This window comes from Pogoniulus pusillus, chromosome 5 (genome assembly GCF_015220805.1).
Source record: "Pogoniulus pusillus isolate bPogPus1 chromosome 5, bPogPus1.pri, whole genome shotgun sequence".
Taxonomy (NCBI): Eukaryota; Metazoa; Chordata; class Aves; order Piciformes; family Lybiidae; genus Pogoniulus; species Pogoniulus pusillus.
The window spans coordinates 33274267-33300615 of record NC_087268.1 but is presented as its reverse complement, the minus strand read 5'-3'; the positions used below and the strand labels follow the sequence as shown (position 1 = coordinate 33300615).

Here is a 26349-nt window from a genome sequence, read left to right as displayed (position 1 = left end):
TAGCTTTCCAGTATCTCTGTCAAAGTACAAAACACTGTTTCAGTATGATTATTTATTCTATTTATAAGAAGCCTTTTTCACTTTACTCAGTATTTTAAAAAGGTGTTCCCCTTGCCCACATTTTTAGCACTGCAAATTAGCCCATTCTGAAGAGATACAATAAGAACAAACTATGCAGAGGTCCCATGAAACAAAATGCAACTAAAACTGCATATATGCACATCTTTCATGTTTCTCATAATGCATTTAAATGAACATAACAGAAAATATAATTAAATGGCTTAAAGGCCAACAGCATCTTTCCAAATGATGTATTCGTCAGAGACAGACTAATAAATCCTATATAGTGTAAGTACCTTCTCGCCAGGAGCTCCTGGAAAGCCAACTCCAGGAAAACCCGGTGCTCCTTTGTCTCCTTTTTCACCTTTTTGCCCAGGGAACCCTGGTGTGCCTGGTGAACCTGGTACTCCTGGCAGACCCTTTTCTCCAGGTGTTCCTAGTAAAAGGAAAAATGGGTATATCTGAACTCGTGGTAAGCTAGTGGTGTTGACAACGATTTCTCAGTGTTGCCTTAGCTACTCACAGAATCACAGAATCAACCAGGTTGGAAGAGACCTCCAAGATCATCCAGTCCAACCTAGCACCCAGCCCTAGCCAGTCAACTAGACCATGGCACTAAGTGCCTCATCCAGGCTTTGCTTGAACACCTCCAGGTAGTCCACCACCTCCCTGGGCAGCCCATTCCAATGTCAATCACGCTCTCTGGGAAGAACTTCCTCCTAACATCCAGCCTATACTTTCCCCGGCACAACTTGAGACTGTGTCTCCTTGTTCTGTTGCTGGCTGCCTGGGAGAAGAGGCCAAGCCCCACCTGGCTACAATGTCCTTTCAGGCAGTTGTAGACAGCAATGAGGTCACTCCTGAGCCTCCTCTTCTCCAGGCGAAACAACCCCAGCTCCCTCAGCCTCTCCTCATAGGGTTTACCTTCCAGGCCCCTCACCAGCTTTGTTGCCCTTCTCTGGACACATTCCAGCACCTCAACATCTCTTGAATTGAGGAGCCCAGAACTGGACACAGGACTCAAGGTGTGGCCTGAGCAGTGCTGAGTACAGGGGAAGAATAACCACCCTTGTCCTACTGGCCACACTGTTCAGAGCTAGAAAAGCATTGTAACTTACTAAAATAGCTAGTAAATTAACTTTTGAGATTCACTTTCTAAATGGGACATTTTATGGGAAGAAAAGCTTGTAAGAGAAGGTCATAATCTTGGATTTGGAGTAACAGCAGTCTTGGTAAAAATATTAATTGAACAAAAGTTTGAGTAATTTCTAAAGGCCTGCAGAGACAAAGAGACCTGTACTAAAATATTCTATCTCTTTTTACTGTTTCAGTCCTTTGCCTTTGATTTCCCATATATGCCACACAGAAAGCCATTTGAATGGTGAAAAAAGTTTCTGTGTTGAGACACAGGCTCTTCATGCTATTCTTTACCAGTTACCTTGCCCAGTTCCCAGGTCACTAGCTTGTAACTAATACACAGTACCAAACTTCTCAGAAGAGGGAAAACACATAGGAAATTTAATGCAGTTCACACACTAGCAGAGACAGACAAAGAGGTATCACTTGAAAGACTAAATGCCTGCAAGAAACGTACAGAACCTACACATCCAGCTAAAGGATTTGCATGTAGGCACCTTGCAAACCATCCTGTTATTTGTATATCACAGTAGGATTGAGAAAGCAATGTCCCAAAAGTCTGAAGTTCAGACTCTGCAAATAGTACAATCTTTTAGTAGATGTACACCAACATATTTCTATACCAATATCTCACAATGTTTCGCATCAACATTCAGAGCAATCGGTACCTGGCAAACCCATTTCACCAACTGATCCTTTTTGTCCTGGAACTCCTGGATCTCCTGGGAATCCTGGGGGACCCTGATCACCTTTTGGACCTACAGACAGAAAGAAAAAAACAAAAATCAGTCCCATTAATGATGTTTAAAATGCCTGATGAACAGTCTGTTGCTAATCTTTAGACATACCTGGATGACCTGGAGTACCAGGTTCACCATCTCTCCCTGGAATTCCTGGGTCTCCATAATCCCCACGTAAACCTTTTTCTCCTGTTGGTCCATGGTCCCCTGTGCACCAAAAAAACAAACATGGTGAGAACAGCTTTATTAAATTTTACTGAAATGTCATATAATATTCATTCTAGTACATTTTGGAACACTGTTGCTTCTCTCTGCTGAACAAGGAAGTGTCTTAATTCAAGCTTCATATATTGTACAGTAATTGCACTTGAGTAAAACAACTCTCCAGTCACTAAACCAAGGTTGAAGGAAGACTATAAACTATTACAATTTTACAGGTGACTGTGCAAATGACAAGGCAAGTTATATCTTCAAAAGAAATTGCAAGTGAACATGTATTTGAGTCAGATACTTCAGAAGTGACAGACAGTATCAGGTGCTAGCAGAAATGATTGATTTGACTGTTCTGCTACCTAAAAATGTACATGTGAACAACCAGTTCATAGCCAGAAATTTGCTGTTTCCACGGTTCTATCTAATGTGAAAGCATCTTCACGATTCCAGAAAGATCCACCTCTTACTCTGCAGCATGCTCCTTCTCCAGCTTTGGGGTCCTCACTTTCTGGTCATAACTCTTTCTGTTAATATTGCATACAGGTGCAGGGCAATAGGTCAATGAATATAGCTCATTGAACATTTTTAAGTGGCTTTTATTAAAAACATCCCAAGATGTCAAAACCAGTATTTTCATTAAACACCACTGACAATCTCTCCTAAAAATAGTCTTTTAAGCACAGCCTGTATTTTAGGAGTTTTTAAGAACATTCCTGCAATATTCATGCCTAGAGAGATGAAGGCAGCTAAGAGATCGAAGTTATACTCCGGGCTTTCTGTGCTGGTAGTAAGTATCTTTGGGTTGAAGAGGATGGGATGGGCAGAATAACAGCAGAGATTTTCAGAATGGGGTCTGTCTGTAACCTACCCTTCCAGGCTGTGTGAGCCAGGCCAATCTGCAGACTGTGTGTGGTCAGGAAAAGGTAGAGCATACAAGTTTGCAAGCGTGCATTAGTAGTGCTGAAGAGATGTAGAAGTTAGAAACCAAAGAAAGTAACCATTTGAATTTCTCATCAAAGGCTTCTTTATTGGCATGTAACCACTGTGCCTAATGTGGATTTCTGGAAAGGAAATAAAACTAATTATCAATCAGTCAACCTACAGGCCAATAGTAGATAAGAAAATCATGAGAAACAACATGGGTGGATTTGCTTTAAGGCTTTCCACACCACCATATATATATATATCAAGGTCAGAAACAAATGAGAAAAATTCATCTAGAGGAAATGTTTGTAAACCTGAGCTTCATCAAAAGTGCATCTCAGCTTAGAGACAGATGCACTCCATACTTGCTTCCACTCTCTTGCAGTCCTTGGCTGCCCAAGTTTGGGAGGCACGGTCCATCCATACGCCTAGCTTTCTCTGAGACCCAGCTTAGGCACACAATCCCACGTCTCATTCCAGTGAGTAGTCACAACAAGGAGATAGGAGTGACTTAGAATGGGAAATTCTTCTGTTCACACAACTCAAATACATTATAGTACAGTTATTGGTGATTTACTGTCAAACTGGAAAGGAGTCTCAAGCGTTCTGGCCTGGGTGCAACAGGGAATACACTGAATACACTGTACAGACAACACTAAACTGGAAAGAGCTCAAAAGAGGACAGGATCAGGCTTTTGCAGAGTTGGAGTAAAGGTTGAAAATCAACCCCCAACACAAGAATGACATTGAACTGTTGGATCAAGTCCAGAGGAGGGCCACAAAGATGATCAGAGGGCTGGAACACCTCTCCTACAAGGACAGGCTACAAGAATCTGGGCTATTCAGCCTGGAGAAGAGAAGGCATAGAGGAGACCTTGTAGCAGCCTTCCAGTATCTGAAGGGGGCCTACAGGAAGCATAGGCAGGGACTATTTAAAAGGTCTTGTAATGACAGAGTGAGGACTAATGGGTTTAAACTGGCAGAGAGGAGATTCAAACTAGATGTTAAGAAGAAGTTCTTTACAGTGAGGGTGGTAAAACACCGGAACAGGTTGCTCAGGGAGGTCATGGATGCTCCCTGAAAGCATTCAAGACTAGGTTGGATGAGGCCTTGAGCAACCTGTTCTAGTGGGAGGTGTCCCTGCCTATGTTAGAGGAGTTGGAACTAGATGATCTTTGAGGTCCTTCCCAACCTAAACCATTCTATGATTCTATACATATGGTAAGTAGAAGCATGCATAGAAAATTCAAAGCAATTGCATAGACAGCAGTTCAGAAGGAAAGGACTAAGGATCATGGCTTATCACAAACTGAGTCAGCTGTCATTTCACAAAAGAGAGATTCCATTCTAGCAGGGCATGAGTTGAAGTACATCTCTCATTTTAGCAAAGTGCACTCTGACAAGGATGCTGCCAATACAAGAAGTCAGAAAAAAACAGCAAGAATCGTAATTATTTCAGACAACATCAGGTACAATGAAAGGCTGAAGGACATGGCTGAGGGGAACGGAAGGCTATGATTGCAGTAGCTTCTTTCTAAGCCTTACACTTTAATTTTAATTAAAACTATTATTATTTATTTTAAAACTCTTATTTTTAAATTAAAAAGTAAATAAGACAAGAAATAAAAGGAAAAAAAGAACAGGAGAGAGAATTATCTTCACCCATTGAACTTTCACGTAGGGTGAAAACCCAGCAAGAATGCATTGTCTAAAAAATTAATATCTCTGCCACCATTAACTTTCTAAATAGAAAACTGATTGCCTTTCTCCTGCATGTTTCCAGATGCTTCTAAACTGACATAAGGTGATCTTTCAGGATAGTAACATATATATGTTTCTTCCTGAAATGTCTTCGGGTCACAGAGAAACACATGCTCAAAATGCTGTCCACTTTTTCTTGCAGTATCAGTTGGCCTTCACAGCCACAACAGTGTTTCCACTGTATGTTTAAAATGAAAGACAGGTTTTCTCTTTTGGTAAGATCTAATTTCTACTTTGAAATTTCTTTTCTTTTGCAAGAGTCTTCTAATAAAAGAGGTAAGATGGATTCCATAAGGGCAAATTGAACCTCTTCCATCCAACCAAAACCCTGTCTGTGATTAATTCTATTCAACTTTGTTTCTGTGAAGTTGAAAAGTACCAGAAAAAGATCCAATTTGCTGTGTGAACTGAACTCAAAGCATTGTTGATTATATGAGTGTTAATTACACTTATCCACAGTCAGAGATTATAGTTACCTTTTTCTCCTGGATCTCCCTTTTGGCCTTTGAGACTAACCATGTCCATGGTGTCCATTGTTCCAGGTTTTCCTGGGAGACCAGCTTCACCTTTATCTCCTTTGACACCAGGATCTCCCTGAGGTCCAACTACACCTTTGGAACCTTGGCTACCTATAAAGGGTTAGCACAGAATATTTCAGTGGCATATAGAACCTAGCAAAAATATTTAGTAGACAGTAACAAAGGAAATTAGCTATTTATTCAAAAGCTGAGCAACAAGTATCATGCTCTAGAAGATCTCATTTATCTCATATAAAGTACTTTTTATACCAGGGCTTCACAGTAGCTGTCAAAAAGGTTGACTTATTTTTCCTGCTTCATCACTATTAATTATAGACTCTCAAAACAAGGATAGGAGTTTGGCAGTAATACAGGGCATTATTTGAAGGATTTATTAAGACCTTCCTGACTGCTTTTTATAATTTCAAACACAGCATTTTTTGGGAGTAACATCTAGAGCATTCTTGCACCTAGCAAACCCTTACATTATGGAAGTACAGACCAAAAATCCTGGCCTGACTGCTCCTAGAACATGGCTTTCTAAATTACCGGGAAGTTCTAAGACATAAAACATCCCTTCAGCCAATCATAATCCTTATATTTTGTTATTTCCAGACTTCTGCCTGGAAATACAGGTGGATTTCACAATTCTGATTTTGAGAAAAATCTCTTACCTTTCTCACCAGGTAACCCTCGATCTCCAACTGGGCCAGGAATTCCAGGCAATCCAGGAGTTCCCATGACTCCCATTTCTCCTTTGGGTCCTGAAACCAAAGTGAAATAATGAATAAAAACATAAAGCAATAGCATAAGGAAAGAAAAGAAATGTAATTTACTCCCTACCATGTTAGGAATTGCACTACTTAAAGAAAAATGATGCAACAAAAATAGTTATGAAAACCATAATAAAACAGTTTGGTTTTGACAGATTCTTAAGACTTCCTACTACTGTAAACAATGTTGATATTAACCAAGGCATTATTAAAACCACATTCTGTCATTGCAGCTGTGCAGAATGATCACTTCTCATTACTACAGACTAAAGGCCAGTTCCTGCAAGTTGCTGTATTTAATCCACTGAAGGACTTGAGTAGCAATTCAGTTATGTATTTACAGAGCTACTTTACTGACATCAGCCCATGTGTTTTCCCAAGCCTGGGCTCTTTGATGGATCAATTCCTAACCAAGTGAAAGGGCATTGTTACCACAACTTCATAAAACAGTGTCAAAGATGCTGCTTTGCTGAGGAAGAAGGTGGTTACCTGATGATCCTTTAAGTCCAATGGCCCCCTGCGGACCTGGCAGGCCAGGTAATCCCACAGACCCTGGTACTCCAGGCTGACCTTGGCTACCTTTATCTCCTTTTGGACCTGGCATATCTAGACCTGGGATACCAGGGAAGCCTCTTTCTCCTTTCACTCCAGGAAATCCTAGGAAAAACAGAAGATAAAGTATTACTTCTTAGTATCTGATTATGTCCACCTGCAGTTCAGAAACTACACAGCATGTCAAACGAAGACTCAAAGCCGGACAGCAGAAATAGTTCTCACTTTCTACGTGAGGTATATATTACCCACTGTGCTAGTTTGAAGCAAGCTGGGATGTTTTGGTAAAAGAACTAGATAACAGGCAGTGAAATGAAAAACAATTGTGTCTACTTCTCTCACAGTTACACTGAGAACTCTGGGAAGAAGAAAGACTCTTTCTCCATTTTGTTACTCTCTCTTGCTTTGGCCTTAGACCGAGACACATCTCATTAACCCTGCTCCTACTAACCCTGCTCCCTAACCTCTTGGCTGCACCTCTTTTCTTCCTGAGAACTGGGGTAAGGTTGAGAGGGCTGGGGGGAGGTGTTGGGGTGGTTTGAAAGCCCCTCCTGGGGACCTAGGTTTCTGGGAGGGGAGCTGTGCTTTTATATTGTTTATCCTTTGTATATTTCTGTATATAATTGTATATAACTGTATATATTGTAAATAGCTGCTTGTAAATTCTGCTAGCTGTAAATAAATTGCTTCATCTATATTCCCAGAGGCCGTCTGAGTTAGCTGGGGCAAATACAAAATTGTGGGAGGGGCGGGGTAACCCCCAAACCATCACACCCACCAATGCAGTTTTTCTCTCAGGACGCCTCACCCTGTGGTTTGGACCAGATGGAGAAGGCCCACTGACATGTCCCTTCCATGCATCCTCACTGACTCACTACATAGTTCACAAGCAACACTTTCACCAATATCAATATCCATTTCTGCCAAAAGTCCACTCATAAGCAACATCATGGAAGCATTTTCCTCTCACCTGGTGGTCCCTGAGGTCCTGGCTGTCCAGCAGGTCCTGGTGATCCCTGTGGGCCAAGCCCTGGTGCACCTGGAGGCCCCTGCAAGCCCTGCAGTCCTGGGAGGCCAGGGTCCCCTGTGGAAAGACAGAGACATAGACTTAGTGTCCTCCAACATTACATGAAATCATGTTTGCTGAAGATGATAAATTAGGTAAATCAGAAGCACTTGGCTAACAAGAGCTGATTCCTCCTCTCACACCTCCTACCTGGGCTTGGAGGAAAGGCACAGTATCATTTGCTAGAGATGGCTGTTAGAAGATATCAGTAGGATATCTCTGTGATGAATAGATTTTTTGCTGCATCTACGGAGGTGTGACTTTGGAAAAGAAATAGAAATACAGAGCTGTATTTTCCCTTCAGTGTTACCTCTGAATCCTTGCTGACCAGGTATGCCTGGAAAGCCTTGCTCGCCCCTTAAGCCAGGTAGTCCTGGATTTCCCTTTTCTCCAGGGATGCCAGCTGGGCCTGGGGGGCCTGGTAATCCCTTAGGGCCAGGGAGACCTACACCAGGTTCACCCTAGGCAAAGAAACACAACAGACTGTGAATTAACACATCAAAACCAAGAATTCATTCACTGACTGCATTTAAACCACTCAGAGGCAGACTTACACATTAATTCCATCCATCTACTTTGTCCTTCTGGGTGCACAATGGGAAACACAAGATGAAGGACAATTGGATCAACTTTTTTTAGTTAGTAACAAAAAACCTAACAGGATCTTTGCACACACTCCTGTTAACATGAGAAGTCACAGATAACAGTATCAGCAGATGATACCTACTTTTTGACCTTGTAAACCTGGTACACCTGGCAAACCATCCAAGCCGGGGGTTCCTGGAGTCCCTGGCAGACCAGGTGAGCCAGGCTGACCTTGGAAACCTATAAAACAAAACAAACCTCACATCATTACTGTCTGTGAGTGTTCTCTGCTGTTTCTTCAAGACTCTGACTGAACTATTCTCATCCCCACAGGGATGTGTTTGAAAAGGTCTCTGCAGCCTTTGATGTCAAACTTCTAGGGGTGCCGGCATCCAAACATCTCAACAGAGATTCAAACACTATGCAGTGTTTGGCTTTTGGTGAGAAACAATCATCCAGAAGAAATAAACACAGAGTGTCTCCTTTTACATGACACGAGAGCTGAGCCTTGTGGGCTGATGTCACTGAGAAACATCCTGTCTGCAAAACCGAGCTCCTAAAGTCTTCAGAAAACGTAACTTAATGTGTAGGGCACCAGAGTGAGGGATGCACAACAAAATGCACGTGCAAATCAACATCTTTTGTTCAGTATGTGTCATATGACATGTCCTACATGTCCAAGTGTGCTCTGCACACAGGTTTCTATGCTATAGCTGGCCCATGCACTGTGCCTTGAGAATGAAGGAAGGAACACATAAGACATTCTGCAAATCGCTTACAGACAACACTCACAGAACATCAGCACACATGCAATAAACTGACATGAAAGTCCTTTCCCAGTCAAAAGCCTTGGGCAGTAGGAAATCTTGGGTTTAGGCTAAGCCCCAGACAAGTCATTTGGCAGAGATGAATTCAAGGAAGGCTCCTTAGAAGAAATTTATTTGATATGTCTTTCATTTCCTGATGGCAACAAAGAACATACAGCAATCCTGTTCTAGATACAGTGAGGTTTATCCCACACCAAGCTCAGAGGACCTAGAGGTAGCCACAAGTAAATCTCCTTATTAAGTCTTCCTGAACCTCCTAGTTCACTGATGTGTGGAACCACAATAAATTAAATATTAATGAAGGCATTCAGGAATTTTAGGGATTGAGGTGGCTGCAATAAGCTCAGTCATCTAGTTCTAGTAACAGCACTAGGAAATACATCTCCTAAAATTCCAAAACTAGAAATATGAATGTTTAGAGTTTCCCTATGTTATGTGCATACCCTGATACCAGATATGCAGGGAAGACTAAACTGAGTAAGGTGGTATTCTAGCCAAACCACTCTCAGCCACGTCAATGCTACAGAGCTGCTATCACTGGCCCAAAAATACTATACTTATGTCAGTGTGTTTTTTTGACCAACCTTACACAGTGCCTCATCTCTCAAACAGATCATCTCATCTCTCAGAAAGATATTATCTCTCAGCAATTTCAGCTGCTGCAATGTAAGATGTTATACGCTATCACACTCTGGCAGTAGCTTTGACACTGTATCTGCAGAACACCACTGCAAAAAACAGTGATGCTTTTGCAAGGGAGGTTCCTCAGCTACACCTCCCAAACTCCATTCAGCCAGGGCTGAATTATAAGGCAAACCTCCATCCACACTCCCACACTCCAATTACATCAGGTCTGTTAGATGGAAAACCTTTTCTTACCTTTGGGTCCTGGAGGTCCAGGGAACCCTATACCTGGCTGTCCAACAGCACCTTTTTCTCCTGGCAGGCCAGGTCTACCTGGAAGCCCAGGATTCCCTTTGTCACCTTTGCAAGTGAAAACAAGACAAATGTTAATACAAAGGCCAGCTTCTAGGGAATGGAGCCATTATAATCATCAGACCTAGAGTAATACAGCTACCATACCTTGGGGTCCAGGGAAACCAGGTGGCCCAGGAAGGCCATCTGCACCAGGAGGTCCAGGAAGTGACACAGTTCGTCCTGCTTCACCCTTTGCTCCTGTTAATATAAGGATCTATCAAGTATAATAATTGATGAAACTAAACAGCAGCATTTCATCTAGCCAGCAATATAACTCCATCCATACCATTACCACTGACTTGGTTTTAAGTTTTTTTTGCAAGAGATTCATAGAAAACTAAGGTGAACCTAAACCATCCTGGCTTTACTCTTCATGAAAAACACACTTTAAGATCTGCAATTATATTGCTGAAAGCAAATACTGATTTAAATTAGAAAGTACTTTTATTTCAATCTTAAATTCTGGTGAACCACTTGAAAGATATACATAAATACATTCAAAAATTACTGTGTTTTTTAAAAGCATACTAAAGCATTACCTGGAAGGCCTGGCAAACCCGGAGTTCCATCAAAGCCTCTGTCTCCTTTGTCACCAGGTAATCCTGCAGCGCCTATGCCTGGAGGGCCAGGAAAACCTCTTTCACCACGTACTCCAGGGAATCCAGGTTGGCCAGGGGGACCACGTTCTCCTTTCAAGCCAGCTGTACCCTAATTTTTGGAAAGTATAAGTGTACTTCTTGCCTAACTGGTGACACAGAACACACCTGCTTCTCTCTTTGAATATTTTCTATCTTGGATTGAGCACAGGTATCTGTAAAGCTGAAGAAAGTAGATGTTTTTTTATCACTGATTTCAGTGGAAGTAGAACTGAGTTCCACATGGAATATGGCACACTGAAATCATACCTAGAGTGCAGTGTAGCTAAATGCATAGGCTTATGTTCTCAGTGGTGGATCTGGGAGCACGTGTGGCCTCCACATTCAGCTCCATATCCAAACTCTCTATCAGTGCAAGACCTTGAAGTATTAGTTTCTACTCTCCCACAAAAGAGACATAGTCTAGAGTTGAAACTTGTCTTACAATCTCTACTTAGATACCTACATTTCTTCAGTCATCTCCAGATAATGGCTACATCATCCACATTAGTTCTCACTACCAAGCTGTGAGAAAGGAATAAAACTATTTCTTTGCTGAGAAAGAAACCTTGCTCTATAGTCCTGAAAGTAATGAGTCGTGCTGATAACATCTAAATCATGGAATCATATAACTGGTTTTGCTGTTGATTGGAAAAGACCTTCAAGATTGAGTTCAACCATCATGACACGTAAAAAGAAAGGAGCAAAATCTAACTCTGAAATAGTTTCTTATCAAAGGATCATCTTCCTCACTAGTTCCAGGGCAGCTAGAGTCTTCCTCTGAGGAACAACGAACTCAAGGTAAGACCAAGACGTGGAACAACAAATGAGGGCAAAAAATATAAAGCATGTGTAGGATATTAAAACTTGTGAATGTTGATCTGAAAGACAGAATGTATAGGATAGTATATAAACATAAACAAACACACTGTAGGACAGTATGTAAGGGTAAAGAAACACACATACCGGTGCTCCTTTTGGACCCTGGAGACCTGGCAATCCATCTTTCCCTGGTCTTCCTTCTCTTCCAGGAGTACCTGGTTGTCCTGGGAAACCAGGATCTCCCTTTTCACCTTTCAGGATAGCATCATAAGAAAAATCTCCGGGTTCTCCTTTTGCCCCAGGCCTGCCCATAAGTCCTGGAGCGCCAGGGGGGCCCTGAAATTGCATAAATTCAGATGTCACCAGTTGTCCTACCAATGATTCAAATCATACAAGAGAAAACAAACCTTCAGAAATTAAAGAACAGATCCAAATCAAGCAAACCATTAAGTTTTTAAGGAGGTCGTATGATAACATTGTCTAGGATAAAGCAGGGCTCTAGTGTGAATAAAAAATAATGTATATCTTCTTATTTTGGCAATAATATATATCTTCTTGTTTTGACCATTTTGTCCCTTGCTGTATTGCAGCTATTTCAGTTTTGATGGTGCATATAAAATCACACCACTTAAACAAGAACCACAGGACATGACACCCAAAACCTACTCTGAATTTTCAGTAGACTACCCACTGGATTTCAGCTACACATATTTATACAACATCAGCACCAAGGTAAACAAGACTTTTTAGAAAGACATCTTCACTGTGCTAGCTTGAGGGGTCCTAGGGTTTCCCTTAAGGAAAGCCAGAGGGATGGAGGCCCATGCCAGGGGGGGAACTGGTCATCCCAGGATATTGTGATATCATAGAATCATCATAGAATCAACCAGGTTGGAAGAGACCTCCAAGATCATCCAGGCCAACCTAGCACCCAGCCCCATCCAGTCAACTAGACCATGGCACTAAGTGCCTCATCCAGGCTTTTCTTGAACACCTCCAGGGATGGTGCCTCCACCACCTCCCCGGGCAGCCAATATTGTTATTCTATTCTGTCTTCCAGTAACATAACTTAAAAGGCAGCACCTGACCAATACCCTTCCTTTCTCCTCCTTGCCTTTTCTCCATTCACTTGCTCCAGCAACTGCATCCCTTCTTATCTCCTCGTTTGTGGGGCAGATGGCTACTAGCTGGCAGGGAATTGTGAGCTGCGGCATGCAGCCAGCACAGGCCTTGTAGGTCCCAACTTGGCAGGGGGGAAGTTTCAGCCTACTCTCAGGCCAACTAAGGGTGAAAGGAGTGGAGGATTCTAGGAGGCCAGTTTGGGCCCAGTGAGTCTTGGTCCAATGGACATGGTCTAGTTTGTGAACATACTTATTCTACCTGATTGCCTTTCGTATATATGCTCTTGTAAATGGAATATCTCTTTAAACTTCCCATCAGTGTGTGGTATCCTCATTCTTACTCCTGGAAAGGGATAACAGTCATCTCTGTCCTCCAGCCCCAGGCAGCTCATGGCCTCAAACTGGGACAGAAACACATATATTAAGATATACCTTGACAGCATACCCCAGTGTATGTAGGGACACTCAAGTGAACTCTCACAAGATCAAATGTGACTGTGGTAGCACAGCTCATCTAGGAGTAACCCGTGTTACATGTTAGACAAGTGTTATGGTTATGGCTGTTCTACTTCTGACATCCAGGCTTATTCAAGGGAGCTGAGCTGTCTCATGACAGTGTAATTTACAAGTGATGGCACTTTCAGAGCTGTCCATTATTTCTTCAAGATGACTTAGCTCCCCTGCTAATTACATTTTATGGAGTACACTGCACGTTTCCAAAACCTCCAACTGCCAGAACATAATGCATGCTAACCCCAGACTGCTCACACTGCACTAGATGGCACTGTGTCTCTCTCCATAGAGATGTACACAACAGAAGAGAGTTACTGGAACGCATCTCAACAAGATCAGGACTGACTTGTATCTGTTTCCTGCGAGGTCTTACTTTTTACCCAGCTGCACTGCTTACCTTGCTCAGACAGGAGGCCACAAGTCCTGATGAGTTCATACAATGAGCAAACACAGATATATAACCTGTTTCTAACAGCTTTTTTCCCTCTCATAGCTGAACCACGTTGCTTCCCAGTTTATTTTGCTAGGCATAGTTCTTAATTTCATCTTATCACTGTGGTGGTCTGTTTTTGAACAGGACTATTGCACAACTACACCGATGATAGCATGTTCTTTGACCACATGCCTCATGGGACACACACATAACACTTGACAAGGCATTACTTACAGGTACCCCTGGAAGGCCATCAAGTCCAGGTAAACCTCTGTCACCCTTGAATCCCGATTGTCCCGGAAAACCTTGTCAGAGAGACAAAAATACAACTCTGTTTAATATGTGTTTTTACAAATAGCTTGTTGTATGTGAGTTCTTTATGATCCTTTTCAAAGTGTCTCATCCCATCCCCAGTTTTATCAACATAATGCTGCTGAAGCCAGTAAAGCTGTCTGGATTCAATGCTCATATGTGTCTGCATTCATAAATTCAGAAGTTGATGATTTATTTGACTTAAAAATTAATTCACCTCACACTTAGACCTATCATGTAGCCACTGAAGCCTTGAAATGACATAAACAGCACTAATTTTCCTTAAGAGCCAGTAGAACAAACACTAGGTATAATATCACTGCTTGCATGTAGCACTTCTCTCATATAGTAGCAGGAAATAATTATTTTATCAACCAGAGAATTTTATGCAAGGATTGGAAACATGTATGGGCTGCTGCACACACAGGACAAATGCCTCCAACATAACTTTTCATTTTCACAGTCTTCTGTGACAATATTTGAGTCGTAGTTTGTAAAGACCCTCCACTGTGGCCAGTTTCTGCTTCCTTGGTAATTCTTCTTGATTGCACTGGAAATCTGTACTTTTGAAATCTGAAAAGAGGAATATTCCATCCTCTTTGCAATAGTTTCAGAAAAGATTTTATCAATGGGACAAAATGGAATTAATTTTATCATATAAGCTGCATTTTCAGATTTTAGGCTATGTAGGTTAATTCTCAAGTAGTTAATAAGCTTTTACCTTCTGGGCCTGGTGGCCCTTGTGGTCCTGGAAGTCCAGGAGGTCCTACTTTATCACATAAGGCACAGGCTTCACCTTTGTCACCTAAACAAAAGTCCCAACAAAACTAATGATAAGCAAAGAAGCTATTTAAGACAACCAAAAAGAGACAGATTCAGAAGCAAATGTCAATTTAACACCCTCCAATTTGAAAGAATAAAGATAAACGTGCTACTACCAATTATATGCTTCAAAGAAAAATTATCAGCAAACTAATATTCAAAATTCTTTAATTTTTTTAAAGGAACAGCATGAAAATCAACTTAAATCTTATCATACCGATGATACTTAACAGAAGAGTTAAAAGAGACCATGCTGAAGAGGATCAAAAAGAGGAAAAAAAAAATGTACTGGGTATAGAAGAAATAAAAAGATCAAATCAGAAAGAGAAGACCTGTATAGACACTGCAATTTTACAGTTTCAGAAAAGCAATGAGCAGGGTTAGATTAGGAAGGCTCAACCATTGTGTAAATGAGTGCAGCTCTTTTTTTTTCCCCTGTATGTCCACTTAGTCAATGCTGCTAAAATGTGTGGTTGACAGTACTATTTATAGGTGATACAATTTTAGCTTCAATTATACTCATGGCAATGATTCATAAGCCATTTCCATTCCAAACTCATCTGCCCCTTTCTAATTCTTCATCTCAGAATTCACATCTTGGATTGCCATGAACAGTTCAATTTTCACCTAATGGGGCTATATTCAGCCATTGCTTTCTTCCCACCTCCTCTTTCAGCCCTGCGCCATCCTTTATCACCTCCCAGAAACATGTAGGCTAAGATAAATCTGAGTCAGGTTTGTGTCACATAGCTCAATAAGCAATATCCTTATGTTACTCACCAGAGACTCAAGAAATATATTCCCTGTCTGTTAACTATTTGTTCAACTAACTTCAAGTACACTTACTCTGGATCCAGCTTAAATTGTTCAGCTGCCTTATACATTCAGGTTACAGAGTATTAGAAAGCAACCACTTAAAGGTAGTATTACCTTTCTCTCCCATCTCTCCTGGAAATCCATCTCTTCCTGGAAGTCCAGGACTACCTGGTGCACCAGGTTCTCCCTGCTGGCATTGATCAATTCCATCTGCAATGGAAACGCAACAAAGAATATTGTTTGACAAATACAAGTTGCCATTACAGAGCTACATTTATGAATGTCCTCGCTGAACACATCTATGCAGAGTGATAAATCAGTACAGCATTTTACTTCTCTATTTGATTTACTTTGAAAAATGTAACTGAGAATCTGTACCCTGATTCCATGCATACCACATAAGAAACCCTAATAATTATAGAGAACACAAAGGCTCTGCCATAATGCTACAAACAACATTCACTATTTTTATAACATGTTTTGGCTAAGAAGAATGCTTTAAAAAAAAATCAGTGAAAAATTGCTGATTTGAGCCTGAAGAGACTGGAGAATATAGATGGTCTGAAGAAATTAGTTTTTTCTACCACAACATTTTTTTCACTGCTTTAGGAAACTTTCTTAGGTCAAGAGCACCTTGATACCACCTACTTCTTCACGGATCAAGCTTCCTGAAAACAAGAGTCTTCATATATTAGGAGCTGAAATAGGTAACAAGAGAGTACTTCAAAGGAATCATAGAATCAACCAGGTTGAAAGAGACCTCCAAGATCATCCAGGCCAAACTAGCACCCAGCCCTAGCCAGTCAACTAGACCATGGCACTAAGTGCCTCATCCAAGCTTTGCTTGAACACTTCCAGGGACGGTGACTCCACCACCTCCCTGGGCAGCCCATTCCAATGCCAATCACTCTCTCTGGCAAGAACTTCTTCCTAACATCCAGCCTAGACCTACCCCAGCACAACTTGAGATTGTGTCCCCTTGTTCTATTGCTGGTTGCCTGGGAGAAGAGGCCACCCCCCACCTGGCTACAATGTCCTTTCAGGTAGTTGTAGACAGTAATAAGATCACCCCTGAGCTTCCTCTTCTCCAGGCTAAACAACCCCAGCTCCCTCAACCTCTCTTCATAGGGTTTGTGCTCCAGGCCCCTCACCAGCTTTGTTGCCCTTCTCTGGACACATTCCAGCACCTCAACATCTCTCTTGAATTGAGGGGCCCAGAACTGGACACAGGACTCAAGGTGTGGCCTGACCAGTGCTGAGTACAGGAAAAGAATAATCTCCCTTGTCCTACTGGCCACACTGTTCCTGATGCAGGCCAGGATGCCATTGGCTCTCTTGGCTACCTGGGCACACTGCTGCCTCATCTTCAGCCTGCTATCTATCAGTACCTCCAGGTCCCTTTCCTCCTGGCTGCTCTCCAGCCACTCAGTCCCCAGCCTATAGTGCTGCTTGGGGTTGTTGTGGCCAAAGTGCAGAACCCTGCACTTGGCCTTGTTAAATCTCATCCCATTGGCCTCTGCCCACCCATCCAGCCTGTCCAGGTCCCTCTGCAGGGCTCTCCTGCCTTCCAACAGATCAACACCTGCTCCCAGCTTGGTGTCATCTGCAAATTTACTGATGCTGGACTCAATCCCCTCGTCCAGGTCATCAATAAAGGCTTATGAGAACAAAAAAATTTTGCTTAACAGGTGTCCTAGAGTACTCCAAATTCCTTTCTTCTCCCCCGCCCCACCCAAGGGTTTGAATGGGGAGGAGAAGGTGACGCAAAAACTGCTTTTCCCCCCACACTCTGCAGGCTTGAAGGGGGAACAGCAGGAGGAGCCCTTCCTCACATGTGCTGCCCCGTGTTGGAGCCTGCACTGGAGTCAGGCTGGTGCTCGGCTGCAGTGAATGGTGGCACAGACTCCACAGGTTTTTCCAAGTGAAGACATTTATTTGCACTACTGCTTTGCTTATATACACTTTTAGTTCTAGTCACTAGGGATAGTCTTCCGATCACGCGTCCCACACTCCATGCGTAGTGATTACACTGGCTGAATAAATCAAGACCTACACCCAAATTCCTTCCATTCACAGGTTCACAGTTCCTCTTATTTTTATCTGCCATCTTTGTCTAAAGGTATATCATTGTTTCTTCAATACTGAACAGATCACTTCCCATAGTTGGCTGCGTTTCCTCGCCCAGTATAAAATGGCAAATGGACACTTGTAGAAAGGATAAATAGAGCACGGGAGAAGGTGAGGGGGTTCCTGCCTTGAAAGAGGTCCTGACTGGACAAGCTCCTGCTGTGACAGAGTTCCCGTTTTGGACTGTCCCCGCTTTTAGACAGCTCCTACCTCTTCACATGCCTCTCAGTTTGCACCCCACCCCTGCCTTTGGACAGTTCTCCCCGCTTTTGCGCCATGCTGTGCAAATTTGCAAGCTTGGCAAGTCCTGGGATCCATTTGAGAGAGGGCTACTGGTGGCACCTGCACCTGACTACTCTCAGACCCAGTTTGGCTTTCCCTTGTCTCTGCTGAGGTAATGTTGCTTCCACGAACCCCTGTCTTGTGGCAGCCATGTCTCGAGACATTTCTGAGTTTGGCAGCTTTGCCACTCGCCTTGGGCTTTTGCCACGTGGATCCAGACTACTGGATATTGCTTGCAGCATGAGGAGGATGAGCCAAGCCACAGAGAAATCCAGCAAAGGATAATTTCACCCCTGTGAGTAAAGCCTGCTGTACCCTTAATTCTCTGCTCAGCATGATTGATAGTGGGGTAAAGTTATGTTTATAGCTTAGCCTTTTCCTTTTCCTGACTTCCTAAATCTCTAAATTTGCCCTTAACACCCTTTTGAAGAATTCCTGATCGAATTAGAATCTGTAAATAAACCTTAACTAGTTTTGTATGTAGTTTGGGGGCAGGGTTTTCAGGAAAATAAAATAATTCTATTTTTATAATTTCTGATTTGGCCACATTAATTCCCTGCCTCCATGACACTGGGTAAATACTTATAATGTTTGATGATACAGCTCAGGTTTTGACCCAATATTACGTGACGTCATTTTGGCCAAAGCCAGTAACCAAGATGTTACTGTGAAGTTTGGCAAATGACAGGTATATGAAAACAGTTAATTTTCCCATTATGCCCTTGAAGAAAGCTAAAGAAGCATCTGTGGAAGGAGCAGAATTAAGGAGTGGCAGAAACACGCATAAAAAAAAACAGGAATTGCTCTCATTTTTAGGACATGGTAAGGTTTAGCTATTTAATTCCATATTCTAGGTGCTGGGTTTTGTACTGTTTCATAGGTGAACACAGCAACAACTAGGCATCTTCTACTGTTTTTGAACCACATATTTTTGGTTTAAGAATTCCATAAAGAATAATGTTCTTTTTAATAGGTTTAGACTACTTGAACTACTGTGATGGGGTTATCATTCTTTACATTGAAATCACAATTTTAATCAACATCAGTATCACCTAAAGCAAAACTTTTCCTCTGCTAACAGTTAAAACATCAGTTGTAAGGACCTATTAAGCACGGATCACTTTCAGATGTACTTTTATTGAAGAGCCATTTTTCTCTTTTAAAATGCTTTATGAGAATCTAATTATACATGGCTGTGTAATGTTGTTATCTTTACTATTATTGTGTATTTGCCACACCATTAATAGATTTTTATTTACCTCTATAAAGCACATGTTAAGCTATTTCTCCTGTAAGCTCATTTCATTTTACAGTAAAAACTCTTGGCAGACTAGCATCTCACTCTACCCATTCAATCTCTTATGGAGATTTGTACAAGAGACTTGTAAATTGTGACACTGAACAGCTACCTCTTATGCTACAAACAATATTAGTATCTGTCATTGTTTTAATTGAAAATCTATAAAAATCTCTAGGCTGGTACATTAGGAGAAAGAAGAAACCAATATGTATTAAGGTCAATTATTTGATAATATTGTAACATTGAACTTCTGAAGAAATTTTAAAGGCATTTGTTTAGCGAAGAATCCTTGTCAGAGTAAGAAAATAAGCAGCTTGCTGGATCATAGAACAGTCTTAGCTTGACCCATTAACAACAGTGACTTTTTTCTACAACATAGATCACAGTATCACAGTATCAACAAGGTTGGAAAAGACCTCACAGATCATCAAGTCCAACCCTTTACCACAAAGCTCAAGGCTAGACCATGGCACCAAGTGCCACGTCCAATCCTGCCTTGAACAGCTCCAGGGACGGCGACTCCACCACCTCCCCATGCAGCCCATTCCAGTAGCCAATGACTCTCTCAGTGAAGAATGACTCTCTCAGTGAAGATGCATTCCAACTGCAGCCTTTACATTCATTTTTCTTTTTTTTAATAATTAAAATACGCATGAGAAGCACATTACTGGTCTTCATTGTGAAAACAAACCGAGTGCTTTACCTACCTGTTACGCCCGGAGGACCTGGCGGGCCAGGCAACCCTGGGGGACCTGGTAAACCATCTCGTCCAGGTGGGCCAGGTAAAGGGAATCCAGGAGAACCCTTTTCACCTTTTTCACCTCTCTGTCCAGGGACACCAGGTGATCCTACTCTGTCTGGAAGTGGTCGACCTTTGGACAGAGAAAAACATTGGGAAAATGTGGCAAGCCAAACAACAGTAATATTACCCACACATTAGCTTCCGTTAGGTTTCAGGGAGAAATGTAGACATATTAAGTGTAAAATAGAAAAGAGATCATATTTTACTACTGGTGATTATTGGCTGAGCTGAAGTTACTATAACTCATTTCAGTTAGGTCCCCTAGACGAATACACTTATTTTGTACTAAGTGTCTTTCTGAGATTTAGTTGAATCAACTTTTGCTGGGTAATAAATAGTGGTGACACAGAAGTCACTTCAGCTATTACACTTAGAAACCATTACACACTTACAATAACCTAAATCTGAAACATACATAGAACGGGACAGCATGTCTAAGATCTTCAGGAAATAACTATTAAACAATGCTAGCAGTTTCAGGAATAAAAAAAATCAAAACTAGCTGTAGAAGTAATAAGCAATCAACTACTAATAAAGAGAAGTCACTAAAGAGGTAGAAAAATCAAACTGCTTAAAAATGTAATTTTCATTATTTATACAGCCCCACAGGTCTTCATGCTTTAAGGAGCTATTTCAGTTCACAACTAATCACTAGGCTCAATCATTAAAACCATTTTGAGCCTTCTGCTACACTGCAAGAAGATATGAAAGTCACAGAAATCTCAATTTCTGTAGGGTAACCATGGACTACAGTTTTCCTTCTCTTGTCACAGAATTCTCCAGGGACTGTTACAGGCTGCAATATATCCAATCTCCTCCCTTAAAGTGCGAAAAACTTCCTAGAAACTGTCTGCCCCTAACTCACATTAATTTCATATTCAGCTCACAGTGAAGGCAGAAAATGTGAGCCAAGGTGGTAGTAGTAATATCTCTGCAGGATATACTTGAGTCAGGTTTTCACAGATGATCTGCTTAATTTTAATATGGAAATATCATGTTTTAGTTCAAATGCATATACATGCACATGTTTATGTAGCAGCACTGTTATCATGAATATGGACATGTTAAGACTATGAAAAAGGTAACATTTGTATGCAAAAGAAATAATTTTTAATAGATACATAGAATAGTTTGGGTTGGAAGGGATTTTAAAGATCATCTATTTCCAAGCCCCCCTGCCATGGGCAGAGTCACCTTCCACTAGACCAGGTCACTCAAGGCCTCATCCAATCTGGCCTTAAAAAACCACCAGGGAGATAGCATCCATGACCTCTTTGGGCAACCTGTTCTAGTTTAAAGAAAAAAAAATGCAGGAAGTCCTCAGGAATGACTTTGATTTATTGTTTTTGCCTGCACACCTTGTTTGATTATATTTATACTAACACACACAGAGCTGAAGCGAAAGCAAAACCTATCATGCCCAAAAGCCTATGTACACAGGTACATATGCAGACACCCACGCACATATTCACACTTTACAACTCTTCTTGCCCAGTGGAGCCATACTGTCTGGACTATCTCTGAGGACCTGCACACATTACCTCTACCTACCAGGGAGAACACAAGAAAAATGCAAACAAATACTAGTGCCCATAAATTCATACCTGGAGGTCCCGGGACTCCTTGCACACCAGGGAAACCTAAAGAAGGAGAGGTTTTCAGTTAGGCAATGAAGTCAACAATGCCAACAACAGTGAACTTCTTAGCATGTATTATTTAACCATGTATTACAAGCTAGCATGCACCTAATCAACGGTTAGGTTAAACAATCTATAGATATTTGCAAACAATATATTAAGGGAAAAAGCCCTGCTGTGTGTCATAATCTCCATGCATCTTTCTTCAATAGAGTAAAGCCTGTAATGGGGAAAACAGAAAAGAGAATGCTTGGGTTTCTCTATCTACTGAAGACTTCTGTAAATCATTCAAGCCACTTTCAAGTCAGAAGTCTTCAGATTCTGTGCATTATTATCCTCCTTATGCTTGAGTAGATGTCCATCTTTCTTAAAGAATCAGACAGGATTATTTAACTGCCATAAGAACAGATCCCAGTCCTGTAACTACAACCAAACTACTTCAAAACAAATAAATAAATAACTGGAACACTTCACTGTAACAGAGAGCTCCTGAGCTCATAAAATTTTAATTTCTTTTAATAGGAAAACTAAAGGTATAACTTAATCAAAAAGACAACATAAAATACATACCTTTTTCACCTTTTTGACCTTTCAATCCAGGCAAACCCGCAAGTCCAGGTTCTCCTTTTTCACCATAGGTATCTACTGGTCCAGCATCGATAACCTGAATCACAGGACAAAGACTGGGACACTAGAAATCTCCCCCACTTTGACCTCATGGAACAGAAGCCATTTTAGGTTTGCAGCAACAGTTTTGTGCAGTTTTGATTATACTTGCAATTTCAGCAATATAACTTCTGCCATAGGGTGGTAGGTGCTGAGGAAGTACTGAAGAAAATAAATATTTTCTATTTCCTGTTCTAATAAAATTCTTTCATATCAGTAGTGGGATTAAGTGGAGAGTTTTATAAGATCTTCCTGACCAAGAAAAATTGCAAGAAACCACATCACACTCTAAGCACTAATCCATTAGATTTTCATAACCTTAAAGTTTAAAGTATTCTGTTCTGGCAATTTCTGCTAACACTGACCTAAACTTCACATACAGGATATTGAAACTTAAAATACAATACTCAGAAGTGTGCACAATTTTTCAAACCAAATTAGCAGATGTTGAGAACTTTCCCCCATGCTGGGGAAGCAGCATTATCAGAGATCTATTTGTTGCTGACTAATCCAATTTTTTATTTGAAGTGTTAAAAAAATTATAGACTGCAAAAGCTTACAAACCTACTCTTTTGAACTTTCTTCTGGATAATTTGTATTGATTGACAATGCCTACCATTTTCATAGACCAAAACATTTTAAATTCATACTATTTGAGAGCTTTCTTCCCAATTTCATTCGTAGCCAGAAGAATCATGTCCAACTTTTGCTTCCATTAGCAAAAAATCACATGACTGAACAGAATAAGATCAAAACATATAAACAGAATCAACCAGGTTGGAAGAGACCTCCAAGATCATCCAGTCCAACCTAGCTCCCAGCCCTAGCCAGTCATCTAGACTATGGCACTAAGTGCCTCAGCCAGGCTTTTCTTGAACACCTCCAGGGATGGTGACTCCACCACCTCCCTGGGCAGCCCATTCCAATGCCAATCACTCTCTCTGGCAAGAACTTCCTCCTAACATCCAGCCTAGACCTCCCCTGGCACAACTTGAGACTGTGTCCTCTTGTTCTGTTGATGGGTGCCTGGGAGAAAAGAATGACCCCCACCTGGCTACAGCCTCCTTTCAGGTAGCTGTAGACAGCAATGAGGTCACCCCTGAGCCTCCTCTTCTCCAGACTAAATAACTGTAGATCACTCAGCCTCTCCTCATGGGGTTTGTGTTCCAGGCCCCTCACCAGCTTTGTCGCCTTTCTCTGGACACATTCCAGCACCTCAACATCTCTCTTACATTGAGGAGCCCAGTACTGGATACAGTACTCAAGGTGTGGCCTGAGCAGTGCTGAGTACAGGGGAAGAATAACCTCCCTTGTCCTACTGGCCACACTATTCCTGATGCAGGCCAGGATGCCATTGGCTCTCTTGGCCACCTGGGCACACTGCTGCCTCATCTTCAGCCTAATATCTATCAGTACCCCCAAGTCCCTTTCTTCCTGGCTGCTCTCCAGCCACTCAGTCCCCAGCCTATAGTGCTGTTTGGGGTTGTTGTGGCCAAAGTGCAGAACCCTGCACTTGGCCTTGTTAAATCTCATCCCATTGGCCTCTGCCCACCCATCCAGCCCATCTAGGTCCCTCTGCAGGGCTCTCCTACCCTCCAACAGATCCACACCTGCTCTTAGCTTGGTGTCCTCTGCAAACTTACTGATACTGGACTCAGTTCCCTGGTCCAGATCATTGATAAAGATATTGAACAAGACTGGACCCAGCACTGATCCTTGGGGACACCACTAGTGACAGCTGCCAACTGGATGTGGCACCATTCACTACCACTCTCTGGACCCAGCCCTCCAGCCAGTTCTTGACCCATATCAGAGTGAATTCGTCCAAAAACCATGCACAGTCTCTTTTTTCATCTTCATTGTTTAAGCACTCTGACTGTCATATTTTTAGGTAGGTTTAAAATGAAACAAGAATTTATGTTACTTACTCTTCCTGGAAGTCCTGGAAAACCTCGTTCACCTTTATCACCCTAAATCAAAATACAATTTGCATTTTAAATCTCTCCCTAAAGTTAATTTCCTTAGCAAATGAACACTTTGGTACAGATTCATACAACTTCCAAATGACAACATAAGACCATTCTAATATGCTAGGCAGTTAATTAGCAGGCCCATGCTACTCTACACTATCTAAAGAGAAACTGGAATCTTTAGGAAGGTACATCTGTACATATGCTGGCTGGGCAAAGAGCTTGCAAATCAAGCCTGTATTAATCCACCCATATACAAGAGATCTAAAAGCAGGATGTGTTGGATTAACACAGCCCACTCTCCCCAGAGCGAGGGAAAGTAACACAAAACTCCAGGTTTAGATAAAAAGAGGTTTACTATAAATGAGATAATATAATGAACATTAGCCTGTTTGCAGAAAGGTGCAGCAAAAGGCACCTGCAGCCAGGCCAGCAGAGAAGCCCAGCATTCCAAGCCCAGAAAACTGAAAGCAGCAACCAGAACAGGAAGTCTCTCATGTCACAACCTAAACTACAAGCCCCATAATACTTTGGTCCAGCCTGCAGTTTCGTTTTGAAGCTGACACAATGCAGCATACTATTGAACAACAGCAGATGATTCAACTCAACCCATGACACAGGGGTATCTAAACTACCTTAGTTTTGACTTTTTCTAGGCTCTGAGTGCTAATGTTACAACTCAATAACATTCATTTAATATTGCTTTATGTGCATTCACTGCACATGTCTGAACACAACATACAAGCTTTTAACTCCTTCACTCTGCGTGATGGGAAGTAAAGATCATGTACCTTTGCACCAGGCTCCCCAGGTCGTCCTGGAACCCCAAAGTCACCAGGCAAGCCCTGCACGTTGAAAACAGCAAAACAGCAAAAGACAAATACATTAAGCAGCAAAGTTTTACATTTTTAAACCAGTTACTAATTCACTGAAAGCAACAACTTTAAGTTAGCAATTCTGAAGGCTACAAAATGAGAACCAGTTGTAATACACAGTTCTTTGTTCTGAATGTAAGACACAGTACAGGAAAATTAGTAAAATACATACGGGTTCTCCTTTTGGTCCTGGTTCACCATCTTTGCCAGGCTTTCCCTGCAAAACACCAAGGTCCACTCTGCTTAAATAGGCAGCCAGACAGATGCCATTTCTAAATACAGTGTGTGAAACGCTAGAACAAAGCAATCACTATTGTAGTGCACTAACCAAAGGATGCTAGCACAGACCTGTGCAGAGAGTACAAAACAGTCAAACATCCTACAAGCTGCAGAATTAATCAAAATCCTGTAAATCTGCTCCCAGATCCAGGAATAACATACAGATTTTGCAGTGAAGGAGCTTCAAGAAAAACATACAGCCAATAGTACAGGAAACCAGAATCAGAACAAAAAAGCCTTTTTCTTTCATAGTAATCCCTTTATTAAATATAGATACATACACAATATATATATACACACACACACTATACTACTTTTTTTATATATATATATACACTCTACAGCCTCACAAAACCTTTATTCACCTTTTGGTGGCTCTCTTTCACCATAAGTCTTGAAGAGTGTCCCCCTATCAGATTGCATTATAACCTAGTAGTAAAAATCACTTCCTTAAACTGAAAGCTAGAATTTTAATTCACAAGGCAAATGATAACCTAGAATCCAAGACTCCTTCGGAGAAGCATGGTTCACAATTAGGCCACTGTGTTAGGTCACACAGGGGATTAGACTACCTTGAAGTAATCAGCTGATAGGTTAGTCTGTTTAGATCATTTATCACCTACTTTTCAGCATTCCCTTTCTCTTCCTCTGGGCTACAACAGGACTGGCTTCTAGGATTGAAGCCTAATCCACTGGACCCTGGCTTTCAGTTAGTGTTACAGTGCTTAGATTGTATATGTATCATACACAATATGAGTATCACTCCCAATTTGATAAACTAAACTTCAGGCAAGATTACATGT

The 26349-nt window shown here is 41.5% G+C and overlaps 1 protein-coding gene across 1 annotated transcript in view; it reads right to left on the bottom strand.

Annotated features, from left to right (window-relative positions):
* The window catches only part of COL4A1 (collagen type IV alpha 1 chain), a 149164-nt gene that overhangs the window by 23873 nt on the left and 98942 nt on the right, over positions 1–26349 (bottom strand). The window contains exons 16-37 of the mRNA XM_064143765.1: positions 25440–25484; positions 25184–25237; positions 24351–24392; positions 22327–22420; positions 21724–21759; positions 20025–20189; positions 15723–15818; positions 14692–14775; positions 13893–13963; positions 11736–11927; positions 10674–10842; positions 10240–10332; positions 10036–10140; positions 8472–8569; positions 8055–8205; positions 7649–7762; positions 6616–6783; positions 6028–6117; positions 5312–5464; positions 2046–2144; positions 1866–1955; positions 357–496 (exon numbers count right to left, since the gene is read on the bottom strand). Of these exons, the coding sequence (XP_063999835.1) occupies positions 357–496; positions 1866–1955; positions 2046–2144; positions 5312–5464; positions 6028–6117; positions 6616–6783; positions 7649–7762; positions 8055–8205; positions 8472–8569; positions 10036–10140; positions 10240–10332; positions 10674–10842; positions 11736–11927; positions 13893–13963; positions 14692–14775; positions 15723–15818; positions 20025–20189; positions 21724–21759; positions 22327–22420; positions 24351–24392; positions 25184–25237; positions 25440–25484 (2349 nt within the window). The remainder of the gene's footprint in view (positions 1–356; positions 497–1865; positions 1956–2045; positions 2145–5311; positions 5465–6027; positions 6118–6615; positions 6784–7648; positions 7763–8054; positions 8206–8471; positions 8570–10035; positions 10141–10239; positions 10333–10673; positions 10843–11735; positions 11928–13892; positions 13964–14691; positions 14776–15722; positions 15819–20024; positions 20190–21723; positions 21760–22326; positions 22421–24350; positions 24393–25183; positions 25238–25439; positions 25485–26349) is intronic.